At 42.0% G+C, this 23,400-nt stretch overlaps 3 protein-coding genes and 1 long non-coding RNA gene across 5 annotated transcripts; all 4 read left to right on the top strand.

Moving 5' to 3' along the window:
• The first annotated feature begins 147 nt into the window (after nucleotides 1–147).
• Nucleotides 148–493, top strand: LOC146976170 (uncharacterized). Its single transcript, XR_015037479.1, has 2 exons — nucleotides 148–274; nucleotides 308–493. It is a non-coding gene; the product is annotated as an uncharacterized LOC146976170 (long non-coding RNA).
• A 3,332-nt stretch (nucleotides 494–3,825) lies between these two features.
• LOC146976169 (uncharacterized) lies at nucleotides 3,826–8,835 on the top strand. The gene is made up of 5 exons (XM_085795718.1): nucleotides 3,826–4,416; nucleotides 4,970–5,280; nucleotides 6,037–6,106; nucleotides 6,256–8,114; nucleotides 8,182–8,835. The coding sequence occupies exons 1-4, from the start codon at nucleotides 3,999–4,001 to the stop codon at nucleotides 7,845–7,847; spliced, it is 2,391 nt and encodes a 796-aa protein (XP_085651844.1). The 5' UTR covers nucleotides 3,826–3,998; the 3' UTR covers nucleotides 7,848–8,114; nucleotides 8,182–8,835.
• Nucleotides 8,836–8,886: 51 nt separating this feature from the next.
• LOC146976168 (uncharacterized) lies at nucleotides 8,887–13,184 on the top strand. Its single transcript, XM_085795747.1, has 4 exons — nucleotides 8,887–9,095; nucleotides 9,935–10,262; nucleotides 11,266–11,328; nucleotides 11,576–13,184. Exons 1-4 carry the CDS (start codon nucleotides 8,967–8,969, stop codon nucleotides 13,012–13,014), a joined length of 1,959 nt encoding a protein of 652 aa, XP_085651873.1. The 5' UTR covers nucleotides 8,887–8,966; the 3' UTR covers nucleotides 13,015–13,184.
• A 1,130-nt stretch (nucleotides 13,185–14,314) lies between these two features.
• On the top strand, nucleotides 14,315–22,915 carry LOC146976167 (uncharacterized). Of its 2 annotated transcripts, none has more exons than XM_085795746.1 (8): nucleotides 14,315–14,577; nucleotides 15,302–15,400; nucleotides 15,673–15,883; nucleotides 19,306–19,376; nucleotides 19,724–19,846; nucleotides 20,102–20,387; nucleotides 20,854–21,599; nucleotides 22,649–22,915. In XM_085795746.1, the coding sequence occupies exons 1-8, from the start codon at nucleotides 14,464–14,466 to the stop codon at nucleotides 22,913–22,915; spliced, it is 1,917 nt and encodes a 638-aa protein (XP_085651872.1). In that variant the 5' UTR covers nucleotides 14,315–14,463. The 2 variants fall into 2 exon arrangements, with proteins under 2 accessions (XP_085651872.1, XP_085651871.1); XM_085795745.1 differs by having other exon boundaries at nucleotides 14,334–14,577; nucleotides 15,664–15,883.
• The last annotated feature ends 485 nt before the right edge of the window (nucleotides 22,916–23,400 follow it).

The raw sequence follows: 23,400 nt of genomic DNA, 5'->3' as shown, positions 1-23,400 counted from the left end.
ACTTTTTATGCATCTAAATTAGGTGTGAATGCCAGATCAATGCAATCATTTACATGCATGTTGGACACAACAAACAGTTGTTAAAAGTTAAAAGAGGTGAGTTTTGAAGGAGAAAAACTTCCATGTGTAAAGTGGCACAGTGCAGTCGTCAGAGTCTGAATCTGACAGTGTTGTGAACCCACACACACCTTGTTACCATGGATACACACAGGACAGAGCGTGCAGCTAAATGGATGACATGTTGTTTAACTGTTGAACAGAAATGTGTTGATATGTGAACGTCAACATCATGATGAAGTGAGTGAAGAGCAAATACGAAGATCTGGTTTAAGTCCAAACACAAACAGTTCAAATGAGCCTGTCCTGTCTGTGTGTGCGTGTGTCCGTGTGCGTGCGTGCGTGTGTGTGTGTCTGTGCTCTTCTGTTCACATCAACCTCAGTCTGTCGGCCGAGATGATTTGATGAATAAAATTACTTTTGATTCATCATTAATATATTTATAGTCAGTGTTTTCTTTTCTCACTGGACATGAATGTAGACGTTCAGTGTTTCCTCCTGCTCTCACTTACAAACACAAGAAATATCCACATCAAACCAGAAAAAAGAGAATTCATCTTTATTTACCGACATGTAAAAATCTCTATTTTTATTACATGATAAATGTTTATTAATACGTCAGCAGGCAGAGACAGTGATGCGGATTTTTCTTTCAGTCACTCACATAAAGACACCAAAACCACTCAGTAGTATGCAGTAACATGAAGTTTGGTTCATGACGGACGGTTGTAGAAGGGTGAGTTCAGGAATTACTGTCAATAATGATTATGATGATGATGATGATGATGATGATGATGTCAGCAATGACCTGAGACTTTATGCAACTTTTTCTTTGCACTAAGGACACTGGCCTGTTGCAGAGTTGAGGCCTGATGGACAGTGGTGTCGGGGTCCAGCAGGGAGGTCAGATCCACTAAACTTAAAAGAACAAGAATTATTTATTTTATCACTTTTTATCACTTTCCTTCCGATTCAAAATCGCTGCAACCCATGAAACAATTAGCTGATTAATCAATAGGCGGAGCTACAGAATATTCACCAAAAAAAAAACAATGATGATTCATTTGTTGTTCAAGTCATTATTATCTGAGTGGAGCTGCTTTTCTCTCTTTGAACATAAACTGAATGTCTTCGGTTTATGGACAGTTTGTCGATCAAAATTCAGTTTTCTCCTTGATATCTTGTTGAAGATACCTCATCTGTTGTTTACGGTACCAGAAGTGCTGACAAAGCCACAGCCTGCTGCTCTGTCCAACGTCCAGACAAGAACAGATGATCAGCCTCAGTCCTGAACACACACACACACACAAACTGCCTGGAGTATTATTATTTTCATTAATGTTAGTGTTATTATTATTAATAACAAGAAAATATTCATACTTTGAATAGGGCTCAGATGACAGTGAATGCAATCAACCTACTTTTTACAATACAATTTTTTTTTAATCTAGACTTTTTTCTGTGTTTTCTGAGGACAATCATTGGTGGTTTATTTAACCACTCTTCAATAACAACACATGCAGGGCTCCTCAACTCAAAGCCAATGACAGTGACAGAGAGGCTGATTCTGTGGTCGAGTCTATTATTGGAAAGTTACCATATACAAGCGACAGTTTTCTTACAGAATGGTTAGGTTTATTAAAATCATAATGTAAAGATAACATTTGTGTTTAAATGGGGGTAAGACTTTGTGTGCTGAGCATGTTAGGAGTTTCAGCCTCCTTGTCAGTAAATATAAAGACAGATTCATTCATGAGCATAAATCTTGACAAACTGCACAAGGCACTCCGTTCTGCTTTAAAACAAAAAAGCACAATATTTTTTATATGAGGTTACATTTAATCTAATGAACGCTCATGAGTTTCAGTTTATCTCTGTACACTCAGTTTCCACAGCTTCAAAGTTAATTCAGGCAGCACTTTTTCACAATCTCTGGATTAGTTTAGACACATTAGAATTAGATAGAATTTGTTGTGGAATTGGCATCATCGTTGTTTTGTCTTGAGATCATTTGGATATATGAGCCAAACAGTCTCAGTAAATCATTCATTTGTAGTAACTGCAGGACATGTCTGCTTTAACAAACCTGTTCCTTCTGTGCTCCAAACACATTCAAACTATAATTTCCTCATGTTTCTGCATTTAAAGTGATGACACCAGCCACAGATTTTTCTTTCCTCTCAGGACCCCAGAGAACCACTGTCTATCTGCCCTCAGCCTGTCTGTCTCTCTGTATGCTTGCCTAACAGCAACCTGATAATGTCCCAATGTATTTGCTCAGAAGTGTTTTCTGTAAAAAGAAAAAAAAAAAGATTAAAAAAAAAAAACAGATGACGAAGTTTATCGATGATGGCACAGAAAACTGCCCCCTGTCTTTGTTATGTTGAACTTTTTTGACTCTGTGTTGAAGTGAGATTGTTGATTTGTACCAAAAAGCGAATTGAAAATGATCCACAGATCCTCCACACAAACACATCAGGACAAAGAGGTTGCATGAATGACATAGTCTCTATTACAGTACTGCTGTGCATGTCTTCAAGTCCCATCCTTCCACTATACAATCACTGTAACATACAGGGGCGACACAAATACCAACATGGAAAAAGGTGAATGAATGAACCAGTATTATATATGAAATGATGCGAACCAACTGCAAATCATTGACTCTGTACAGTCGTTTCTTTGAATTGATAAATACAAATTGTGATATTGAAAGACGATGATTGTGTGTGTGTTTTTGTGAAGCAGATAAGTGAGTTGTGTGACCTCACATGAGGCGACAGGAGTCAGCATCAGTCTGCTTCCTCCTGTATTTCATGTCATCACATTATTAAAGTCAAGTTTATTGTATAGACGGATGTATACAGTGTCTCAGGGAGGTTTACATTTACCCACATGAGCAGCCCAGGTCAGGACATGGAAAATAATAAATAAGAAAGATGATAATACATCATTAAAAAAAACAACAACTAATTTTTGTTGGTTGCAGCCCAATTGGTGTTTTAGCATATTAAGAACAGAAGTCTCTGCACTGATGTTAATGTTAATAAATATTTCATTGATAATTTGTGATATAACATATAACATTGTAACATACACCGACTATCTAAAAGTCTTGAGTTTCTTATAGCCTATGGCCCCTCCGCATGAGAGGGTCAGAAGTTTAGAGAATAATGCTGGACTATACCTTAGTTGTTGTTGTTTTTTGGCGCAAATCATTTCTTATTTTTGTCACAAATCAAGCTTTCCCAACCCAGTGGTGTAGATGAATCTAGAAACTTTTAGGCCCCTCAGCTTAGGGCAGCTGGACAGAGGCATTTTACCTGATCACAAATCCAGCCTTGATCACAACCCATTACAAATAAAATCTGTATTTTACTTATTTGTACTTCAAATTCTGCTCCAGCAACTCTGGAAAGCTGAAAACAATGAAGCTTCTTTGTTCTTTCACACCTTATTGTGGTTATTATCAGCTTTTTTATTTATATCTAATTGTTTATTTATATTTTTGAGCCTTTATTGTGAAATATAGAGTTAAATTATAGTTAAATTCATCTATATTAATTAAGATGTTATTTTATTTATTTATTTATTTATTTATATTATATCTTTATTGATTCGCCGTTCGGTAGTCTATGCACTTCCTAGTCTAGAAAATAACTTATTAAAACCGGTGTTCTTATACAGTCTATGAACAGCTGTCTGCCTCTCTGGAGCTTTTACTGTGAAGCGAAGACGTGACACCGGAAGCGGAAGTGCGGCACGGACTCATTTCAGGGGTGCACGGTCCAGCAGCATATAGGACGGTTAATGTTACGTGAACACGGAAGATGCGTTGTTGAACCCTCCTGTGTCTGGAGGACTGTCAAAAAAAAGTCTTGAGTTTGAAAGTGAAGATGCGTGTTGAGCTCGCGGCCTCCGTCTCACGCTGAAACAGAAACATGGAGGCGCGGTTCGGCAGCGAGGTGGCGTCGGCCGTGGAGGTGGCCATCCAGGCGGCGGTGTCCGTGTTCAGGGATGTTTGGACGAAAGAGGCGCCAACAAACACCGAGTGGGAAGGGGCGAAGCTCGGCGAGATCCAGGAGATAGAGAAGTGTCTGGTGGTCCAGCTCCACAAAGTGTTCGCGGAGTTCTCCTCCGAGCTGTCCGAGGAGAACGAGGCTCTGCGGGCCAAGGTGGAGCAGCTGGAGGACGTGCTGCAGCGGAAAGCCGGGCAGCTGGAGCAGGAGCTGGAGGCCAGGGTGGGTCAGCTCGGCCGGGAGATGGAGCAGCTGGAGAGGGAGCTGAGGAGCATCAGCGACAAGACTCAGGGGGGGCAGACCCACGTCCCGCTGCAGGACCAGGGCGGCTCTGTGACCGGTGAGAGGGGAGAGGGGGGGGGGCAGCCATCTATCAATAACCACCAATCGATCAGTCACAACGTGAAACTCAGTGACAGACAGTGGCAGACTTTACAAGAGTTTAGGAGCTGAGACTCGAGCTACTGACAATTAGGTTCAACTTTGAGCTGTGATAATTAGCCGATTGATCAGTTAGTTGATCAGTTGCGATATTGAAAACACAAACGAACAAGTTCCAGTTTGATAGGTTGATGTGACATTAAAGTCAGTGTATTTGAGTGTTGTTTCTGGGGTTTAGTAGTTGACTATTAACGTCTGAACTGTTGATTTTACAAAATATTAGAGATTACTTACTTATTTTACTTTGTCTGCCTCAAACCAACTTCATGCATAATGATAAACAACAGCACTATACAGTAAATCTTCACACGTGTGGTTGTTTTGAGATGCAGTGAGTGTAGCTGCTTTGTGTAAGTTCAGTAGTTTATGGACTGGTTATCTCTTTGTTTAATGAGCCAGTTTCCACTGACCTAAAGTAGATGTGACATGATGTCTCTCTGTCTCTCCAACAGCCGGAGCACCAGCGCTCTCAGTCTCCACCCGTCAAACTGCCCTAAAACCCGCTGCGCCCAAACCGGCTGCAGCAGAGAGTGGCATCACACCCGGCTCCGCAGCCCAGTCTGGGACGCTTCCTAAACCTGCCATGGTGTTTGTGGGCAGCGTCACCTCTGCTCCCACGGTGCTGCTGGTGGGCACCAGCCAGGTCGTCACCCACCCCTCTACGCCGTCGCCCGCTGCCTGTGAGACCGCAGGGTCCCCTCCTCAAGACGTCCCCAGTCCAGACTCCGGCTCTGTCGGTGGTCTCGACTCGGCACAGGAAAAGGTCAGGTGTTGATTAAGTTGTGTTTGTCTAGAAGCAGCCACGTGTTGGGATCTAACGTCTGAACTACTTTACTGTGTTTTTAGTTTTTATTTGTCTTTCTGATGATACTAGTTTGTACCAGACAGACACAGTATTATATTAGTGTTTATTTTCCCTCCATGGAGGGATGTGTTGTCTGTGGCCCTGTTCACGACTGGTGTCAACATCTGTCTCAGGTGAAATGATTGTTCTCATGAGTTCAGTTATTAATTCACCCAAGATCTATTGAGGATGCATTAGAGATCCAATCACTCAGACCACTTTTAACAGTAATGCCCTTTTTAATGCAATTTCAAACATTGTTAATATCCATGACTGCAAATACTATACGTGTGCATGTGTATACATAACACATACCCAATTTCTTGGTTCCACATGTTTATCACACCAATAGGGGGACACCGATTGCAATTTTCTGGCCGATCACCAATCACCGATTTTTAAAAAGCCTGACCTGCCAATTCCAATTTTTGCCGATGCCGATTAAAAATAAAAAAGTCTACAGTACCACCACCTAAAAATATTTATTTAGAAAATGCTCTACTTCTTCACCCATGTTTAATTTTACTGTAGATTCATTGTATTATCCCCCTATTTTTTTCTAAATCTCACAATATTACAATACCTCAATAACAAGCCCATGATATTTATTGCAGTAATTAATGACTTTTAATGCTTTTTAATAACCCGTGGTAACCCTGTTATTGACATTCACAGAAACCTGTGGAGGAGGCACCTTCAGGGAGATCAAAGAGGATCAGGAGAGCACCCTCCAAATATGAAAAAGGTACTACTAGATTACAAATTTTGGTTCTCACATAATGCACATATATCAAATATCAATCTGTAGAGGATACATCCTTCAAAGTTAATGTTGAATCAAAATTTTCAAATAATATTACATTCATTTTGTTTTGTTTTTCTCTCCATTTCCAGCTTCCACTGACAACAGCACTGAAGAGAGCAAAACCAAGTCGAGTGAGAGGTTGCGAACTAGAGGGTCACGGACAGTGAAGCGTTTTTTCTGTGAACATTGCGACCTCGGGTTTCATTGGAAGGGTGACTTGAACAAACACATGCGGGTGCACAAGAAGCCGTTTCCTTGCGACCAGTGCGACAGAAGCTTCCTGGAGAAGAAGTCTCTGGAAAATCACCTTTTGCGTCATGAGGCGAGTAAAGCCCCGCTGCCCTTCTCCTGTCCTCACTGCAAAAGGTCGTACAGGAAAGAGCAGTCGTTTCAGAACCACCTGAAGCGGCACCAGCGGCAGAAACCGCCGAAGCCGTTCGCCTGCGACCAGTGTGGGAAAACATTCAGAATCAAGCAGTCTCTGGAGAACCACCTCCTACGCCACGAGAAGTGGAAGCAGATGCCGAAGTGCCAGTTTTGCGACAAAATTTGCAAGACGGCCGTCCAGCTCAAGTGTCACATGGCCGTGCACTCGGAGGAACGACCGTTCAGCTGCGCAACATGTGGGAAGGAGTTCAAGAGCAAAGACACTCTTCGCTTCCATCGGATAGTTCACACCAACACCAAAAAATACAAGTGCACGATGTGTGAGGAGACTTTCAAATATGCCCACTCCCTGACGGTGCACAAGAGGAAGCACACGGGCATCACTCCGTTCACGTGCGAGGTGTGCAACAGGTCGTACAGGACCGGCACGGCTCTGAAAAGACACAGCGTGGTCCACACGGGGGAGAAGCCGTTCACCTGTCACATATGTGGAGGGAGGTTCAGCCTGAACAACAACCTCAAGAGGCACCTTCGCATCCACACAGGAGAGAAGCCGTTCACCTGTCAGGAGTGTGGCAAGAGCTTCTCAGACAACAACAAGCTCAAATCCCACATGCTCGTCCACGGTGCCAGGAAGCCTTTCATGTGCGACCTGTGTGGAAAGACCTTCCTCTTCAACTGCAGGCTGCTCATACACCAGAAGTACGTGCATGCTGACAGGAATGAGGAGATAGACGGAACGCAAAGACATTTCCAGACCCGACGGCGAAACAAGAATCTGGTGAAACCATTCAGCTGCAAAATCTGCCTGAGAGGTTTCAGCGCTGCGTATTCCCTCAAACTTCACGAGAGAGGCCACAGCGAGCACAAGGAGTACAACTGCAGTATATGCGGGAAGTCCTTCCATAACAAATACTCTTTTGGGTATCATCAGAGAAGCCACTCGGGGGAGAGGCCCTTCGTCTGCGATGTGTGCGGGAAGCGCTTTTTCCACGCCGGCAGCCTGAAGCAGCACGAGAGGATTCACACCGGTGAGAAACCGTACAAATGCGACCAGTGCGACAAGACCTTCAGAACAGACGGGAACTTCTACAGACACTTGCGGATCCACACGGGGGAGAAACCGTTTGAATGTTTGTACTGTCAGAGGAAGTTCCACCAGTCAAATCAGCTCAAGTCGCACATGCAGGTTCACACCGGGCAGAAGCTCTACTCGTGTCAGCAGTGTGGCCAAGGCTTCTCCGACTCCAGGCAGCTGAAGAAGCACAGCTGTGACGGCTCACAGGTGATGTGATTCCATCTGTATGCTCGGCTGACAAATGGGAGGACCTGTGTTAACCTGGCCATCAATGAAGGGGCAATATGTTGTGTTAAGGGAAACAAAATTACAAAATACTACTCAGCTGAGCAAGAGGGACACTGACGAAACATAACCTGATTAGTTCTGTCTTTATTAATTTTTGCTGCGAGCCGGTGCATTGAAATTAATTCATTTGTTCTGAAGTTTTGAAGAGATGTTGAATTGTTGCAGCTGTTAAGTAAAAATACAAAATATTTGCTTGTGACGGCTTCTTGAATTTGAATGAGTTAGACATGAAGCGCTGCTGCAACAGGCTGCCACACGCCAGGCGCCATCTTCGCAATACAAAGGGGTACTTGTGTGTCCTCATATTCTTTTAACATGAGGGCTATCATAACTGGTCAATACTCTTGATATATCAGAGTTAAGGGATTAAACACATGAATCTAATTCAGTACTTGATGTACTTGGCTGTAAAAGTAGCTGTAGCAGCTCTACTCTCATCCAGAGCGTTCACAGTAGAGGTTAGCAGCAATGCTTGTGGCATTTATAGTTTTTTTCTGAATTTTCTTTTTGCTTCAGCAACCCCAGTTGTTAACACGTGATAAATAATAGATGGGGCTGCTTACACTTGTTACACTTATGAAACAGAGGCATTGAGCTGAGGTAACTCTGTAAATATTGTGAAGGTGGTAAATGTTGCAAAAATTCCATCTCTATGTGTAAAGAAGAGTTAAGAAGTGAAACATTTTCTCTTTTACTAGTTGAGTTGATATTAATATTATTATTTTGAAAGATTTCTTAAACAGTTTCATACTATATTATGTTGTGAGTTCACAATAATGCAAGAGAATGAATGCCATTAAAATGTGATTATTTTCTAATTAAAACTGTACCTCGTAGAATGTACAGCTTTATCCTAAAAGGCCGTGTCTGTTATACTTTTTGCTCGTTCTTGCAATTAAAAGAAGTTTTGCAATCAAAACAAATTTGAGTTTTATTTTGAAATGGGGGGGGCTTTTATGTTTAGCGTCACTTCCGCCTCCGGAGTCAATGGCGCCGACTCTGCTGCAGTTTCTCCCAAAACAGTGAGCACTGAAGTTAGCAGAGAAAATGTCAGAAAACTCTGTGTTTTATCTTGAAACAAAGTCCATCATGGAGATTGTTATACAGACGACGGTGGACGTTATCGGGAAATTGAATGAAGAAACCCCCGCAAAGGAACCAGATATAAGACGTAAGGTGAGTGAACGGTTTGTGTTATTTATGTGGCGGTTTTTATCCATATCAGGGCTGTTGTGTATCTGTTAACTCTCTCATTCTAGTCCGAGACGTTTGAACTGGCGGAGATTGGACTGACCGAATAAACTCAAGTAAACCGACGGGTAACGTTAATCAAAGATGGCGTCGTGTGGGCTTACACGGAAACTGGCAAACACTTCCAAGATAAAGGTCGACATGTACCGTAATAAGCGACACTTTTAGTTATCAATCATAGACTGTAAATTAACACGTTGTTACAACGTTTTTATTGCGGGGTACATTATTTGGTTTTGAGTGATGCACTGCTTTATTCACCATAGTAGCTCGCAAGATATTTGAACTGTAACTGCCGAACTATGTTTAGCAGGAACGAGAGACGTTTGTTATCGCCATCCCGTCAGTCCAAAAGACTCTCGACCTCTGTAAACTTGTCAGTGTTATTTTTGGGAGGTTGTGAAGTACATTTTCTGAAATATTATTTGCTAAATTATTAGTGGAGAAATGAATTGATTAAAGGTTAAATTTAAACTGAAAGCCTCAGTTGGCTTCACAGTTAAAGAGTGACTCATCAGGAAAATGCCTCCTGCCTGCTGTCAGTAGCAAATGTGAATACTGCCCTCACCTGTAAAGAGCTTTGTCCTCTTGATCACAGATAATTATGTGAAACACATTGTTTTATCAATGAAATATATTGGGTCTTCATTTGAAGCCCTTCTAAGGGAATAGACTGAATGATGGTTTACATTATTTAGCAGCTACACAACCTCTTTGGATTATGTTTTCACCCATTTTTATTGACTTTTTTGTTAACTTTACAGGTCATGTATGAGCAGTTGGCCAGGGAGGCAACCAGGAAGATAAACACTATTTTCTTCCAAGTGTCCTCAGTGCTGCACAGTGAAAACAACACTCTGAAGGCCAAAGTGTGTCAGCTGGAGAGCCAACTGAAAACCATGACTGGAAACTTTGAAAATGCCCGAATTTGGAGAGAAAGCGTCCTGAGTGGCTGCCCCGTGCTGTTTGAGCAGAGTGGGCTGATTTGCACCTTGAAGCCACTTGGGATGTTAAAAGCAAGAACGGATGAGGTGTCACAGGGAGTCACTGATCCATCACCTGTCGCTGCACCACAGAGTGGATGTGATGCTGGTGAGTTACTAGGAGAAAAAAGCATGTACTAAAAGTATGTATGTTGTAGGTGGGGAAAGCAGGATGACTTCTACAGTGTAAAAAAATGAATATACATAATCTATGATCACAGCGAATGAGAATCAACATGACATTCAAAGCAATAAAGTTGCATACTGAAGGTCATTAAATAACACAGGCTTTTTCATAATTAGCTTCAAGATGAAATCATAGAAATTATCAAACTTGCTCAACAAATACAGAGAGTAGCAATGCATAAATTATTGTATATTACCCATCTTTTTTTAAATCATAGTTTCATTGTACATCAGATTTTCAAGAAACATTTACCTGGGAAGCTGATACTTCATTAAAGCAGATATCAGTGGAATGTTTTTGTTAATATAAGTCCTAAATAGTCCTATTTTCCGTCAGCAATCACTTACATGAAGTATTTCAGCCTAAACACGAGTCTCTCCGTCACTCTGCTCTGCTGTAACCCGAGGAGAAAATTTTCCTTGTGGGATACAAGTGTTATCCAATGAGGGGAGAGAACGGCATGAAGGGCTGTGTGTGCAGCCAAGGGATGCGCGTGAATGTGGTGACGTAGCACGAGGACCAATTGATGCCTGACAAAGGCGGGGGCTGCTAACTCATGGTGCGTTCAAGGAAACTCGTACTTTGTGTTTTTCCTTCCTGTGAAGTCATACTAGTTCGATCTGGTACGAGTTCACGGGTCGGAAGTTACGAGTGGCCGTTATAGGGAACTTTCACAGACAACAGGACGGTAAAAACACGAGCTACGGGTTACCTGGAACGCTACCAAGTCGTAGTTGTGACTTGAAGCTGTAACTTACGGTTTCAAAAGCCTGCCTTGAACACAGCATTAGCCGAAACGGCCGTGCCACTGATATCTGCTTTAATACTGGAAACAGATCAGTTACAGTAATTTCAGTTGACTTCAGCAACAACTAAAGTGTCTTTAGTTTCATTCATTGAGTTTCATTCATTAATTTCTGTTCAGGAAGCAGAGAGGGGACAAATCAGATTAATTCTGACACTGGGCCTTCACTAAAAACGACACAAGGTGAGTACATCATAGATAGAAAAGATATCCATATTAATACATTGCCAAACAGACTCCAGAATTGAGTGCAAATACATACAACACAATGTGATGCATGAGACATCAATTCCACAACCTGTCAGTAATTGTGAAACACTGAATTCATTGAAATAATGATTTTATGTGTCAAAACAATATCTTTTGCCACAAAAAAGCTTGTGCTTCTGTGGAAATCTGTGCTCAGTTTTTCTTTTCTACTTCTGCCTAGGCACTGCAGGGGAGTGTAACACAACGCACATGACAGGACCCAAAAACACTGACGTCCAAAACACTCAGGAAGCAGAAGTGAAGAGGAAAGAGAGCACGTTTGTATGTGAAGTCTGTGACAAAAGCTTCATCCGGCAATTCCATCTGATGAAGCACATGAACATTCACAAAGAAAAGCTTTTTGCCTGCACCCAGTGTCCCAGGAAATTTACGAATACGGCGACTTACGAGCAGCACCTGCTGCGCCACGAAGAGAGGAAGCACGTCACCTTCAAGTGCCAGCTCTGTGACAAGAGTTTCAAAAAGAAAATGTACCTGAAGTCTCATCAGGTGGTACACACAGACGCGAGGCCGTTCATCTGCTCCAGCTGTGGGAAGGGTTTCAAAACTAAAAGCAGCCTGCAGGCTCATCAGATCGTCCACTCCACCGAAAGACCGTACAAATGCTCGGAGTGCGCGGAGAGTTTCAGGTACGCCTTCAGCCTGACGTGCCATAAAAGTGTTCATACTGGAGAACATCCATTCAAATGCACCGAGTGTGGCAAGGCTTTTGTGAAGAGGAGATCGCTGAGGGCGCACCAGTCGGTCCACAGAGGGAAGACGTTCACATGTGAGACATGCGGTGCAGGTTTCACCCTTCGACACAACCTGAGGAGACACATTCGCATTCACACTGGTGAAAAACCGTTCAAGTGTAAAGTCTGTGGGAAGAGTTTCATGCAGGACAACAAGTTGAAAGCACACATGCTCCTTCACGGTGCCTCCAAGTCGTTCATGTGCGACCTGTGTGGAAAGACATTTCTGTACAACTGCCAGCTGCAGAAACACCAGAAGATAGTCCATGATGAAAAAGAAGGACGGGTGGGTGTAAGACGAAATCGGGAGCGGCGAGGCAATCGCAGAGTCATCTATCGACAGGACAGAACCACAGTGGATGTAACGCCGTTCAGCTGTAAGAGCTGCCACAAGGGTTTCGACACTGCCGCCTCACTGAGTAGACATGAGCTGATCCACACAGGTCAGACACCGTATAACTGCCAAATATGTGGGAAGGCCTTTTTCCACAAAGCCACATACGACTACCATCAGAGGATCCACTCAGGTGAACGGCCGTTTGGTTGTGACACATGCGGGAAGAGGTTCATCATCCGTCAGGCTCTCAAGTCCCATCAACTGCAGCACTCTGGGGAGAAACCACATAAATGTGACCAGTGCGGCAAGGACTTCAGGATCTACACCAACTACCTCAGACACTTGCGGATCCACACAGGGGAGAAGCCGTATGAGTGCGAAGTGTGTGGAGTGAGGTTCAGGCAGCTGGGACACGTGAAGTTTCACATGCAGGTCCACACAGGAGTAAGACCATATTCTTGCAACAGCTGTGGACTTGGATTTTCAGATTCAAGGTTGCTTAAGAGACATAACTGTACTGAGAAATAGCAGAAAATGCTCGGGAGCACACTCCCAACGGCCTGAAGATAGAGCATCACTAACCTGTGGTAGATCTTGAATCACCCAGAATTGGATATTTAAAGAAATCTATAAAAGAGGAGCAGTTGCAGGAAAAAAAACAAAACAAGAAACTCCAGTAGAACAATGTGTCCAATAACAGAAGATGTTTTGTTGACTCAAGAACTTTTCTGACAAATATAAAGTCCATAAAGTTGGTCTTGGTCATTCTGAGGGTTACAACTAACCTCTGGTCATTAACTACAAAGATCACATTTCAGGCATTTTGTCTTCAATAAAAGTGTTTCTCTGTCTGTTGAATGTATGAAATATTAAAAATAAAAATTGAATATAAAATTGTGCAAATTGACTAATTTAAGAGCCAAACATATGTCCAAAAATACTGCATTACAAAAAAGTCAGTTTAAATGATATTTTTTCGTACTGGATTGTGATGAATTCAAAACAACAAAGTGCATTAAATAAATAATGTCCAAATAAGCCTAAATAATTATAACACTGAATAATCTGAAAGTATCAAAAGCTGTCACTAGCTTTTATTTTGAACATTTAAAAAGGAAAGCTCAAAGCCAAGGCCAGCCACCATCCCTACATAGTGCATTTTAACTTAATTGTTCAAAGTAACATTTATATTGGTAAAACACATACTGACATTACAGTAATTACAAGGCCGAATGCCCTGATTGATGCCTGCTATTCGCATGAATAATATGAAATCAACCATCAGTTTAAAAAAGGTTCAGATAAAAGCAATTTAATTATAAAAGAATAAGAGCTTCCCCATATGCCGGCATACTTGACTGTAAATTAACTTACTGGTATGGTGAACTGAACATGAACTCATGTCAGATTCTTCTCCCTCCCATGAGAGAGATGGCTGTAAACTTATTTTTGTTTTTCTGACCAGGAGGGAGAGCGTAATGTGGGACCTTGCTTCATATATGTCTATGATTCATATGACCTGCATTCATTGTGAGGGGTTTTTCCATGTGGTGTCATGGTAACACCTGTAGTGTGGGCCATCTTATGTCTGTCCTCTCTCAGAAACAGCCACACATCACTATTTATATTCATAATCATAACAGTTTATTAATCATAAACCAATGAAGCAAAACTGATGCAATATCAACGATAATTCCCTATTGTAAGTCTGTATTATATGATGATTTCCAGTGTCTAGCGTCCAGCGTCTCATTTGTGTGACTGTGTGAGAGAGAGAGAGCGAGAGAGAATGGTCGGGCTTTTATTTTGAAGAGCTCGACCAGGAAGTAAAAGGTGGGTTCCGTGTTGTGACTGGTACGAGTTTTCTCACCATAGCGACAATGTTGTAGCGTCTGGAGCTGTTTGCACCGGTTTGCACCCACGGCCACGGTCCAGTCGGAGAAGCAGCAGCTGGAGCCGAGTCGGGACCTCGTCAGGATGTCGGACCTGGAGGCGCAGGTCGGCTCCATCTTGGAGATAATGGTCAACACGACTGTGACTGAAATGACCAAAGTTACGGGTGAAAACACACAAGGCTGCTCGGAGGACAAGGTAAGTGGAGCTGTTAGGAACAGGTGACGATGTAAGGTGTGTTGTTGTTGTTGTTAGTGTGTATGCTGAAGGCATTCACCCCAACAACAACAACAATGATATTGAAGGTATTCACAGCTACATGAGGCAATAGCTATGAAATAGCTACAGAGGTCAGTGCATCGCGTTTCTTCTACTTAGCCTACTTTTCATCTTCCCACCAAATTTCGGTTCACTATTTCTACATTTTTGCGAAAATATTTCATAGGGAGGAGGTGAAAAAACAGAAAAGATTATCGGACATTAAACTATATATTGGATATTGGGTCAAGTCTATTGATGTGGTTTCCAGGTTTTATAGTTTTTGATCGATCTATCTATCTATCTATCTATCTATCTATCTATCTATCTATCTATCTATCTATCTATCTATCTATCTATCTATCTATCTATCTATCTATCTTCTTTGTAAGGAGACATACTCTGCATGTATAAAGTTATTTATGTCAAATACCCACTGTAAAATGTGTCACTCTGCAGCTATTGCCTCAGCTACACTTGCATTGGTCTCAGTAGTGTTTGTCAGATATCAGTACCCAATGTCTTTGAGCAGGCTTCAACTTCAGCCTCCAGCTATTCAAAACTGTTACACTTAAACATGTCTGAATCATCATCGTCATTTTATTGTCACCCAAGTCTTGACCTGTTAATCTGCCTCTAACAGTGGTCATCTTGTTCCTGTCAGGTCATCCAGTTCAGTGTCTTCATGACGTCTCTGGCGCGAGAAACTGTGGAGAAGATCTGCCAGCTGTTCCACGAATGTTCTGAGCTGCTGCAGTCAGAAGTATGTCAGCAGATCACCAGACTGTCTCTATCTCTGCAAAATTAGTTAAAGGCTACCGCGTGAGCAAGGTGCTTTAATTGAGGGAAAGAAGCATTGGCTGTTAAAGCGGTGTGAATAAATGTTAAAGGGATAGCAACCACTGTACAAACAGTGTGAGACAACATCTGACACTTCCAAAACAAATCAAGCACACTGAATCCTGACTATGACTTGATTTCAATGTAAATATCTTGTTTGTTTGTTTGATTGTTTTTGCTCTGTAGGTGTCGCAGGGTGTGGCAGAGATCGAGGACCTGAGGCAGAGGCTGGAGGTGGCAGAGACAGAGCTGAAGCTGGTGTTGAGCGGTAGAGGAGGTCAGAGGGAGGCGGAGGACCTGACACAGGACGGCAGTGGACCGAGCGAGGACAGGAGAGTTTCAGTCAATGGAGTAGAGGAGGATTTGGTCCAGATCAGCCACCACTCAGGGAGAAGGGATATCAGAGGTGATGAGTCTGTCCACTGTGGTGTTTGTCTTAACTAACACTTCAAAATCAGCTGTGTTGCCTATGACCAATGTTCACATCAGATTTAATTACAGAACTGGCAACTAAAATTTGTATTTGAATCATCTTTTTGAAAAAAAAAGGAAGAACTACCAGTTAAAGCACATAAGGTTAAAGGTTAAAGCAGAAGTAAGCGATCCAGTCGTTTTGGCTAACTTCTTGTCAGCCGATGGAGTTAGCAGTCCCCACCCTCGTCATGGATCTATTGGTCCTCGTCCCTACATCACCACATTCACGCGCATCCCTTGGCTGCACACACAGCCCTTCATGCCGTTCTCTCTCCTCATTGGATAAAGCTTGTAGGATACAAGGAAATAAATAAAATAAAAGTTTTCTCCTCGGCTTACAGCAGAGCAGAGTGACTGACAGACCCGTGTTTCGGACCAAACACTCTATGTAAGTGATTGCCGTCGGAAGATATAACTATTTAAGACTTATATTAACACAAAAACTCAGCTTACTTCTGCTTTAAGGTCATAAGTGTCCATTAAAAATATGATTAAAGCCAACATCTGATAATCGTAGTTTAATCTAATTTAGCTTTTAGTTTATTAACATATCTTATCTTAGCTTAGCTCAACTTAGTTTTATTGTAAAGACTGGAGACAGCGGGAAACAGGTAGCCTACTCTCTCTAAAGATAACAAAATCCTCCTCAGTTTGAGTCTTTAAAGTCTCCATTTGGTGATGACCAAACTAATGACCATATATGTGAGGACGTTGTTTTTCCTTCTTTTTTTCATTTATTTGTTTATTTGTAATGGGACTCTGCGTATTCATGAACATCTAAAATGTAAATACACCAGATTTAGCTCTAGGCTAATTTCTATCCGTAGTCCCGCCGTTCACACAACAACAATTATACAAGGACGAAAATAAGAACAACGTACAGCATGGTACAAATACCATATCACAAAACCACAATACCATATCACAATATCACAATATATACAATAATATACCATACCACTTTGGTACGAAAGAGCAAGGAGTAGTACAGTAGTAAAATTAAGTGCGTGTAATCGACAAAGGCGCACCATTAAAGTCATTAAAGTGCATCTGTTATAAAGTGCCATATATTTTTATTTTAAAGTGCATCATCTGTAATAAAGTGCTGGTTTTTAAAGTGCCTGGAGTAAAGTGCCTACTATTTTTCGTACTCTAAGAAAAAAATAAAAATAAAAAAACTACCCTTAATGTTGGCAGACCTGGTTATCAGTAAGCCATGTTTTCAGCAGTTTAAATGTTGAATTTTCCCTTATGACCAGCGGTAGCATATTCCATGTTGAGCAATCATAGATTGATAAAACCTTCTGTGCTGTTCCTAAACTGTACCTCACAGTTCCCCCTGGTGGCTGATCTTGTTATTGTCGCACTATTTTTCTCTAAGAAAATCTCCCAGGGGCGGTGGTGCCAGCCCGTTCAATGACCTATAAGTGAGACAAGAACTTTTGAATAACTTGAAATTCTCGAAGGTCAGTAACTGGTGCTTTTTTAGAATTGGGCAAAGATGGGAAGACTGGGGTTTTTGATCATAAACCTTAAAGCAGAAGTAAGTGATATATTTGTGTTAATATAAGTCTTGAATAGTAATATCTTCCGACAGCAATCACTTACATAGAGTGTTTGGACCGAAACACGGGTCTGTCAGTCACTCTGCTCTGCTCTGAGCCGAGGAGAAAACATTTATCGTATCCTACAGTTTTTATCCAATGAGGAGAGAGAACGGCATGCAGGGCTGTGTGTGCAGCCAAGGGACGCCGTGAATGTGGTGACGTATAGGGACGAGGACTGTTATGGTGCGTTCAAGGAAACTCGTAACTCGTGTTTTTCCGACCTGTGAAGTCATACCAGTTCAATCTGGTACGAGTTCACGGGTCGGAAGTTACGAGTGGCCGTTATAGTGACTTTCACAGGTAAAACAGGTCGGAGAAACACGAGTGGGTTGTAATTTACGGTTTCAAAAGCCTACCTGGAACGCAGCATTAGCCAAAACGACCGGATCGCTTACTTCTGCTTTAATGGCTTTTTTGTATAGCTGTTAAATAGGTTTAAGGGTGGTGACACCAGCAAACCGCCAGGTTGTGAAACAGTATTCAATATGGGACAGAATCATACAGTGTAGGTAGGCTTTTGCGGCCACCATTGTAATAAAAGGTCTGATTTGTTTCAAATTTTGTATATTAAATTTTAAAGTGCTGGTAATTTTCTTAAAGTGCTTCTTGAAAGTGAGGTTGGAGTCCAGTATCACCCCAAGATACTTGAATTGGGTTACTGTCTCCAATTTCTCTCCATTCAAGAGAACAGCATGTTCATTTTGGGACATTGGTGGTTCAGTGTTATGAGTTGTGTTCTTGTTGTGTAGTGTAGGCTATGTGCAGTGTTTCTAGCCGATTTGCTACGAGACATTGGTGGTTCAGTATCTTTTGTACCATTTTTGGCGAACAGCATGTGCAGTTCTTTTAGTATTCAACATTAAGCACGAATTACATAGCCAGTCTTGAACCCTGGTTAAAGCATTGGTTAGGTTATTTGCCGTTGACATTGCATCCTTTCCCTGAGTGTAGATCACAACGTCATCTGCGTACATTAAAACACTCATTTCTGGGAAAATATCAGGGAGGTCATTAATGTACATAGAAAATAACAAAGGCCCCAGAATTGAGCCCTGTGGGACTCAACATGACAGTCACGGTGATGAGACATGACATCGTCAACCTTAACATACTATGATCTATCTGACAGATAAGATTTAAACCATGAGATAGCATCATCAGAGAGGTTAAAATGAGTGAGTTTGTTTAAAAGAACTTGATGGTTGACAGTATCAAACGCCTTCTTGAGATCCAAGAACACTGCTCCTACACAGGGGTTCTTGTCCAATAACAATTTAACATTTTCAATAAAAAAGCAGTTAGCCATCACTGTGGAATGGTTGGCCCGGTATCCAAACTGCATTCGGTGAAGTGGGGTGAATCCTTTATCTAGATGTTTAATGAGTTGGGTTGCTACCCATTTCTCAGCAACTTTTGAGATGATTGGTAGGATTCTAATGGGCCGGTAGTTGGCTGCCTGTGTTTTTGACCCAGATTTGAAAACGGGTATCACCGATGCCGTCTTCCAGGAAAATGAAACTGCTTTCTGATTGAGTGACTGATTGACCATGAGAGAGATGGGCTTTGCTTTGACACTCTCTGAATGTCACTGCACTGATGGTGGAGAAGTTTGATACCAAAAAGACATTGACACTGCAGTGTATCAGACTGAAAACATTTTCATGTCTCCACTGTCTTTGTTCTGTGTCTGCTTTTAACTTTGGTCGGATAAAGCAAACTTACTGATTATTCACTTTTTTTTTTATAGTTGTGACCATTGGTGAGGCAGGGGTGAAAAGGTCACCAATAATCCACCTGTGGAAAGGCAGAACATATGAGGTAAGTTTCTGTCTTGTATCACACAGCCTCTGCAGAGGCTGAACGTCTGTGTGAAAGTAGATATCTGTGGCTGTAATGCCGTCATTCATCCGGAAAGGCTTTCCACATCAGTTGAGAATAAGGTTAGAGAGACGTGCCCCCAGTCCCTGTCTAGATGTGTTTCTCAGTCGGCTAAACTGGGAATCACAGATTTGTTTGTTTTTCAGCAGAGTATCATCTAAAATACCGAACTATGAAAGAGCAATATGCCAAAATGTAAAATTCTGTTGAGATGGCTGCCTTTGTCTTTTTTTTGTGGTTATTTATAGTCTTACTTCAGTCCAGACAAACTTTTCCGTCTCTCTCAGGATAGTATCCAGCCTGTCATAATAAAGGAGGAAGGATTTGAGGCGTTTGCTGATCAGTTGTCTCCTGATTCTGACCAGTATGGAGACCGAGTGGGCCACGATGATGACGATCCAGATTACCAGGTTGATTTGATGGATACCTGAATAGTTTGTTTAATTTGTCTCTTTATAATGTTTTTTGTCCCTATCTTAATAATGTAAATAATTAAACTTGCAATCATGGTTTCTTTTCTTAAAAAGAACAACACCCACATGTTTTGATGTTGTTAGGGATTTCTAGATTATGAAATAAGCATCACCCCACTGTGACCAAAAGAGAAATAAGTGGTCCAAAGGAAATGAATGAACAACAAAGCCTAATATTTGTTTTCTTGTTAGTTGGAGGCAGAGGATCCAGGTGATGGTGACCCAGGCTACACCACTAGATCTAAACGGGTTGCAAAGGCCAAGTCCAACAGAGGTCGAGCAAAGAAGGCGAGTCAGGGTCAGAGCCAGCAGCCTCTGAGCTGCAAACACTGCAGGAAAACCTTCACCAAGCTGCTGCAGCTCAAAGCCCACCAGGTCGTCCATGAGGCGAGCGTCGAGAAGCCCTTCCACTGCTCCCAGTGTGGTCGAGGGTTTTCCTTCCAGCGCAGCCTCAACACACACATGCTACTTCATACAGGTGAGACTAACCATCAGACCAGACATCTTCAGACTCAGACAACTTTATTTGTCCACAAGGGGGCTATTCAGTTGAAGCAGTTCACTGTGCATACATTGGCAACAAGCAGCAGACAACAGACAGGAGAATGTCAGAGAAAAAAGATAAGATAAGATACTTGCTGGCACGTTTTTCAGTTCTGGCACTCTAGGTGCCAGATGTTTCACTTTCTTCACGAGTTGCTTGCTGGGCAGGAGGTGTGCAGTGGGTGCTAGACATGTTTGCTAAACATAGCTGCCATCTGCTGCTGTGAAATGTGGTCATGATGTGCCTAAACCAGACAGTGAAATAGGTTGAAAGCACATCTTGTCATGTGATTTGTGCTCATGAAAATGTTTAATAGAGCAGCTTTAAAAAAAAAAAAAAAAAAAAAAAACTCAAGATATTTGACACCTGGATTTACAATACAACTTCTTCCCATGTCCAGGTGAGAGACCACACACCTGTGATGTTTGCGGCAAAGGCTTCACCCTGAAGCAGCTCCTGCGAAACCACCAGCGCCTCCATGGTGAGGTGCGTCCATTCTGCTGCGAGCAGTGTGGGAAGAGCTTCTACCGCGCTCACGGTCTAAAGATGCACCAGATGGTCCACACAGGAGAGCGGGCCTATAACTGCAAGTACTGCAACAAAGGCTTCACAATACAAGGCAACCTCCAACGCCACCTGCGCATACACACTGGGGAAAAGCCCTTTAGGTGCGAGACTTGTGGCAAAAGCTTTAACCAGGCTGACACTCTGAAAGGCCACCAGCGGATACACACTGGCGAGCGTCCCTTTAGCTGTGAGACCTGTGGCAAGTGCTTCATCCAGCGGAGTGCCTTGAAGATGCACCAGAAGACCTCTCACCCAGGGGAGAAGTCGCTGGCCTGCGTGGCGTGCGGCACTGAGGTGGCCTGTGTGGACTCCCTACGCAAACACCTCCAGACGCACGCAGCGACTATCCCGTGCACGTGCATACACTGCGGCCAGCGGCTCAGCTCTATCACTGACCTGCGCTCACACCAGCAGCACCACACTGTGGACAGACCTCACAGCTGCGGGCTCTGTGGGAAGAGTTTCAAGTCGTCCAGTTACTTGAAGATTCACCTGAAGACACACAGCGGGGAGCGGCCCTTCTCCTGTGACATCTGTGGTCGCATGTTTACACAGCACAGCAGCCTTAAATCACATCAGGTAGGTTTACATAGATTATTGTCTTCATGTTGGAAAGATACATCAACAGAGAGAACTCGTCCCCTTCCCTTCATTTGCTGTTGGCATGATAACTTTTTTTCGAACAACAATCAGCTCCTAAATAAGCACATTAGTCAGTCAAATCTGCTGAAGTGAAATCCACACACAGATGTAATGCATGTACATATATTGATTTCTCTTTTATTACATACACACAGGATAGAAGAATAGAAGAACACATGTAAAGGTTTTACAGGACATCAAACCTAATGTAAATTTTAACCATTCTTTATACTGACATGTTTAGCTCTTACAGATATATATGTGTATGTATGCATGTAGACATGTTATGTAAATATATATCCATCCTAAAGCCTAACAATATATTTATATTTTTTACAAAGGGCCCAAAAGTCTGGGACTTTTGAAATGAATATAATAGATGTTTATATGTATGTTGTTATGAGAAATTATAAATCTATATGTGATAATAATATAGATGACATTTATGGAAGCATCAGTCTTGATATAAGAATGCATGATATTTGTTACATTTTTGTTTGACTAAAGGATAAAAAGGATAAAGATGCACACAGATCTGATGTAAAGGGAAAATAGCAGTGCTACCAATAATAGTATAACAACAAACTTTTTTACAGAGCTCATCTCATAACATAAACTGCAGCTCAGGTTCTTCACATAAAAAAAAATAGTTCACAACAACGGCAATTGTCAGAGAATCTTAACATCTGTTTTTGGTCAGATATATTACATAAAGTTCTCACACTGCTGAAATGAGGTCAAGGAGTTCTCAGACCTTTTTTCAGTTCTGCCTGTCACTGAATGAGGTTACAGATGCAACAAAGGGCACTTCCTGTTCCTGTGACACTTGTTATATAAATTACAAAAATGAACCCTACATTAATATTTTAGATTCAATACAAGCTGAGTTAAGTTTTTGATTACTGACTTTAAATTTAAGCCTTTTCAGATACTTTGGACAGATGTGGTGTAAATCTTTTCTTTCCTTTCAACCTTCTCCTTTGAAGGTGGTCCACACCGGAGAGAAACCGTTCAGCTGCACCACATGTGGGAAGTGTTTCAGCAACTCAGGCAACCTGAACAGACACAAGCGCATCCACACTGGGGAGAAGCCGTTCAGCTGCGACATGTGCGGACGCAGCTTCAACCAGGGCAACAGCCTGAAGGCCCACCAGCAGATACACACCGGGGAGAAACAGTTCATGTGTGACAAGTGTGGGAAGAGTTTCTCCTACCTGAGGAACCTGAAGGACCACAAGTGTTTCTACATCTAAAGTTAAACTGCAAAGACACATCTGCCCTGGTGGCAGAGCAGATGTTTTCCTTGTGCCTGCTATGGAAAATATGGAGAGATTGGAAAAACAAATGAATTGGTTTGTAGTGAAATCAGAGGTTAAAGAGCTTGAGGTGAGCCGTTTTACAGTTATGAACTTGAAGGCCTGATACAGACTGTCCAGATATATTGTCACTGAGTGAAATAAAATCTCTAACTAAGAAAATCACGTAAAAACCACGAGGAATACACATCATGATTGATATTTACTGGCAGCTGTTAAATTCTTACTCTGATCTATGAAGGATAATGACAGTCTGACTTTATTGAATAACTTTTTTTCTTCCAGAAATTTCAAGCACCTATTTAAGTCTGATAGTGGTTAAAACCACGTGAAGAGAGCTTCCCTTTTTTTGTTTTCAAAATATTGAATATCAGTAAATTACTGAAAGACAACTGTGAGTTTTGGAAACAAAGTTGCCTTGT

This window comes from Trachurus japonicus, chromosome 13 (genome assembly GCF_045865225.1).
Source record: "Trachurus japonicus isolate A0001 chromosome 13, Traja_1.0".
Taxonomy (NCBI): Eukaryota; Metazoa; Chordata; class Actinopteri; order Carangiformes; family Carangidae; genus Trachurus; species Trachurus japonicus.
The sequence above is the reverse complement of the archived record's forward strand: the minus strand, read 5'-3'. Positions and strand labels throughout refer to the sequence as shown.

What these genes read in the sequence shown, in the direction of transcription:
- LOC146976168 (XM_085795747.1), top strand. Translation starts at nt 8,967, where the DNA reads ATGTCAGAAAACTCTGTGTTTTATCTTGAAACAAAGTCCATCATGGAG. An exon ending in AACCAGATATAAGACGTAAG is followed by an intron (nt 9,096 to 9,934) that starts GTGAGTGAACGG and finishes TTAACTTTACAG; the next exon opens with GTCATGTATGAGCAGTTGGC. An exon ending in TTCACTAAAAACGACACAAG is followed by an intron (nt 11,329 to 11,575) that starts GTGAGTACATCA and finishes ACTTCTGCCTAG; the next exon opens with GCACTGCAGGGGAGTGTAAC.
- LOC146976169 (XM_085795718.1), top strand. Translation starts at nt 3,999, where the DNA reads ATGGAGGCGCGGTTCGGCAGCGAGGTGGCGTCGGCCGTGGAGGTGGCC. An exon ending in CCAGGGCGGCTCTGTGACCG is followed by an intron (nt 4,417 to 4,969) that starts GTGAGAGGGGAG and finishes TCTCTCCAACAG; the next exon opens with CCGGAGCACCAGCGCTCTCA. An exon ending in TCGACTCGGCACAGGAAAAG is followed by an intron (nt 5,281 to 6,036) that starts GTCAGGTGTTGA and finishes TGACATTCACAG; the next exon opens with AAACCTGTGGAGGAGGCACC.
- LOC146976167 (XM_085795745.1), top strand. Translation starts at nt 14,464, where the DNA reads ATGTCGGACCTGGAGGCGCAGGTCGGCTCCATCTTGGAGATAATGGTC. An exon ending in AAGGCTGCTCGGAGGACAAG is followed by an intron (nt 14,578 to 15,301) that starts GTAAGTGGAGCT and finishes TGTTCCTGTCAG; the next exon opens with GTCATCCAGTTCAGTGTCTT. An exon ending in AGGGAGAAGGGATATCAGAG is followed by an intron (nt 15,884 to 19,305) that starts GTGATGAGTCTG and finishes TTTTTTTTATAG; the next exon opens with TTGTGACCATTGGTGAGGCA.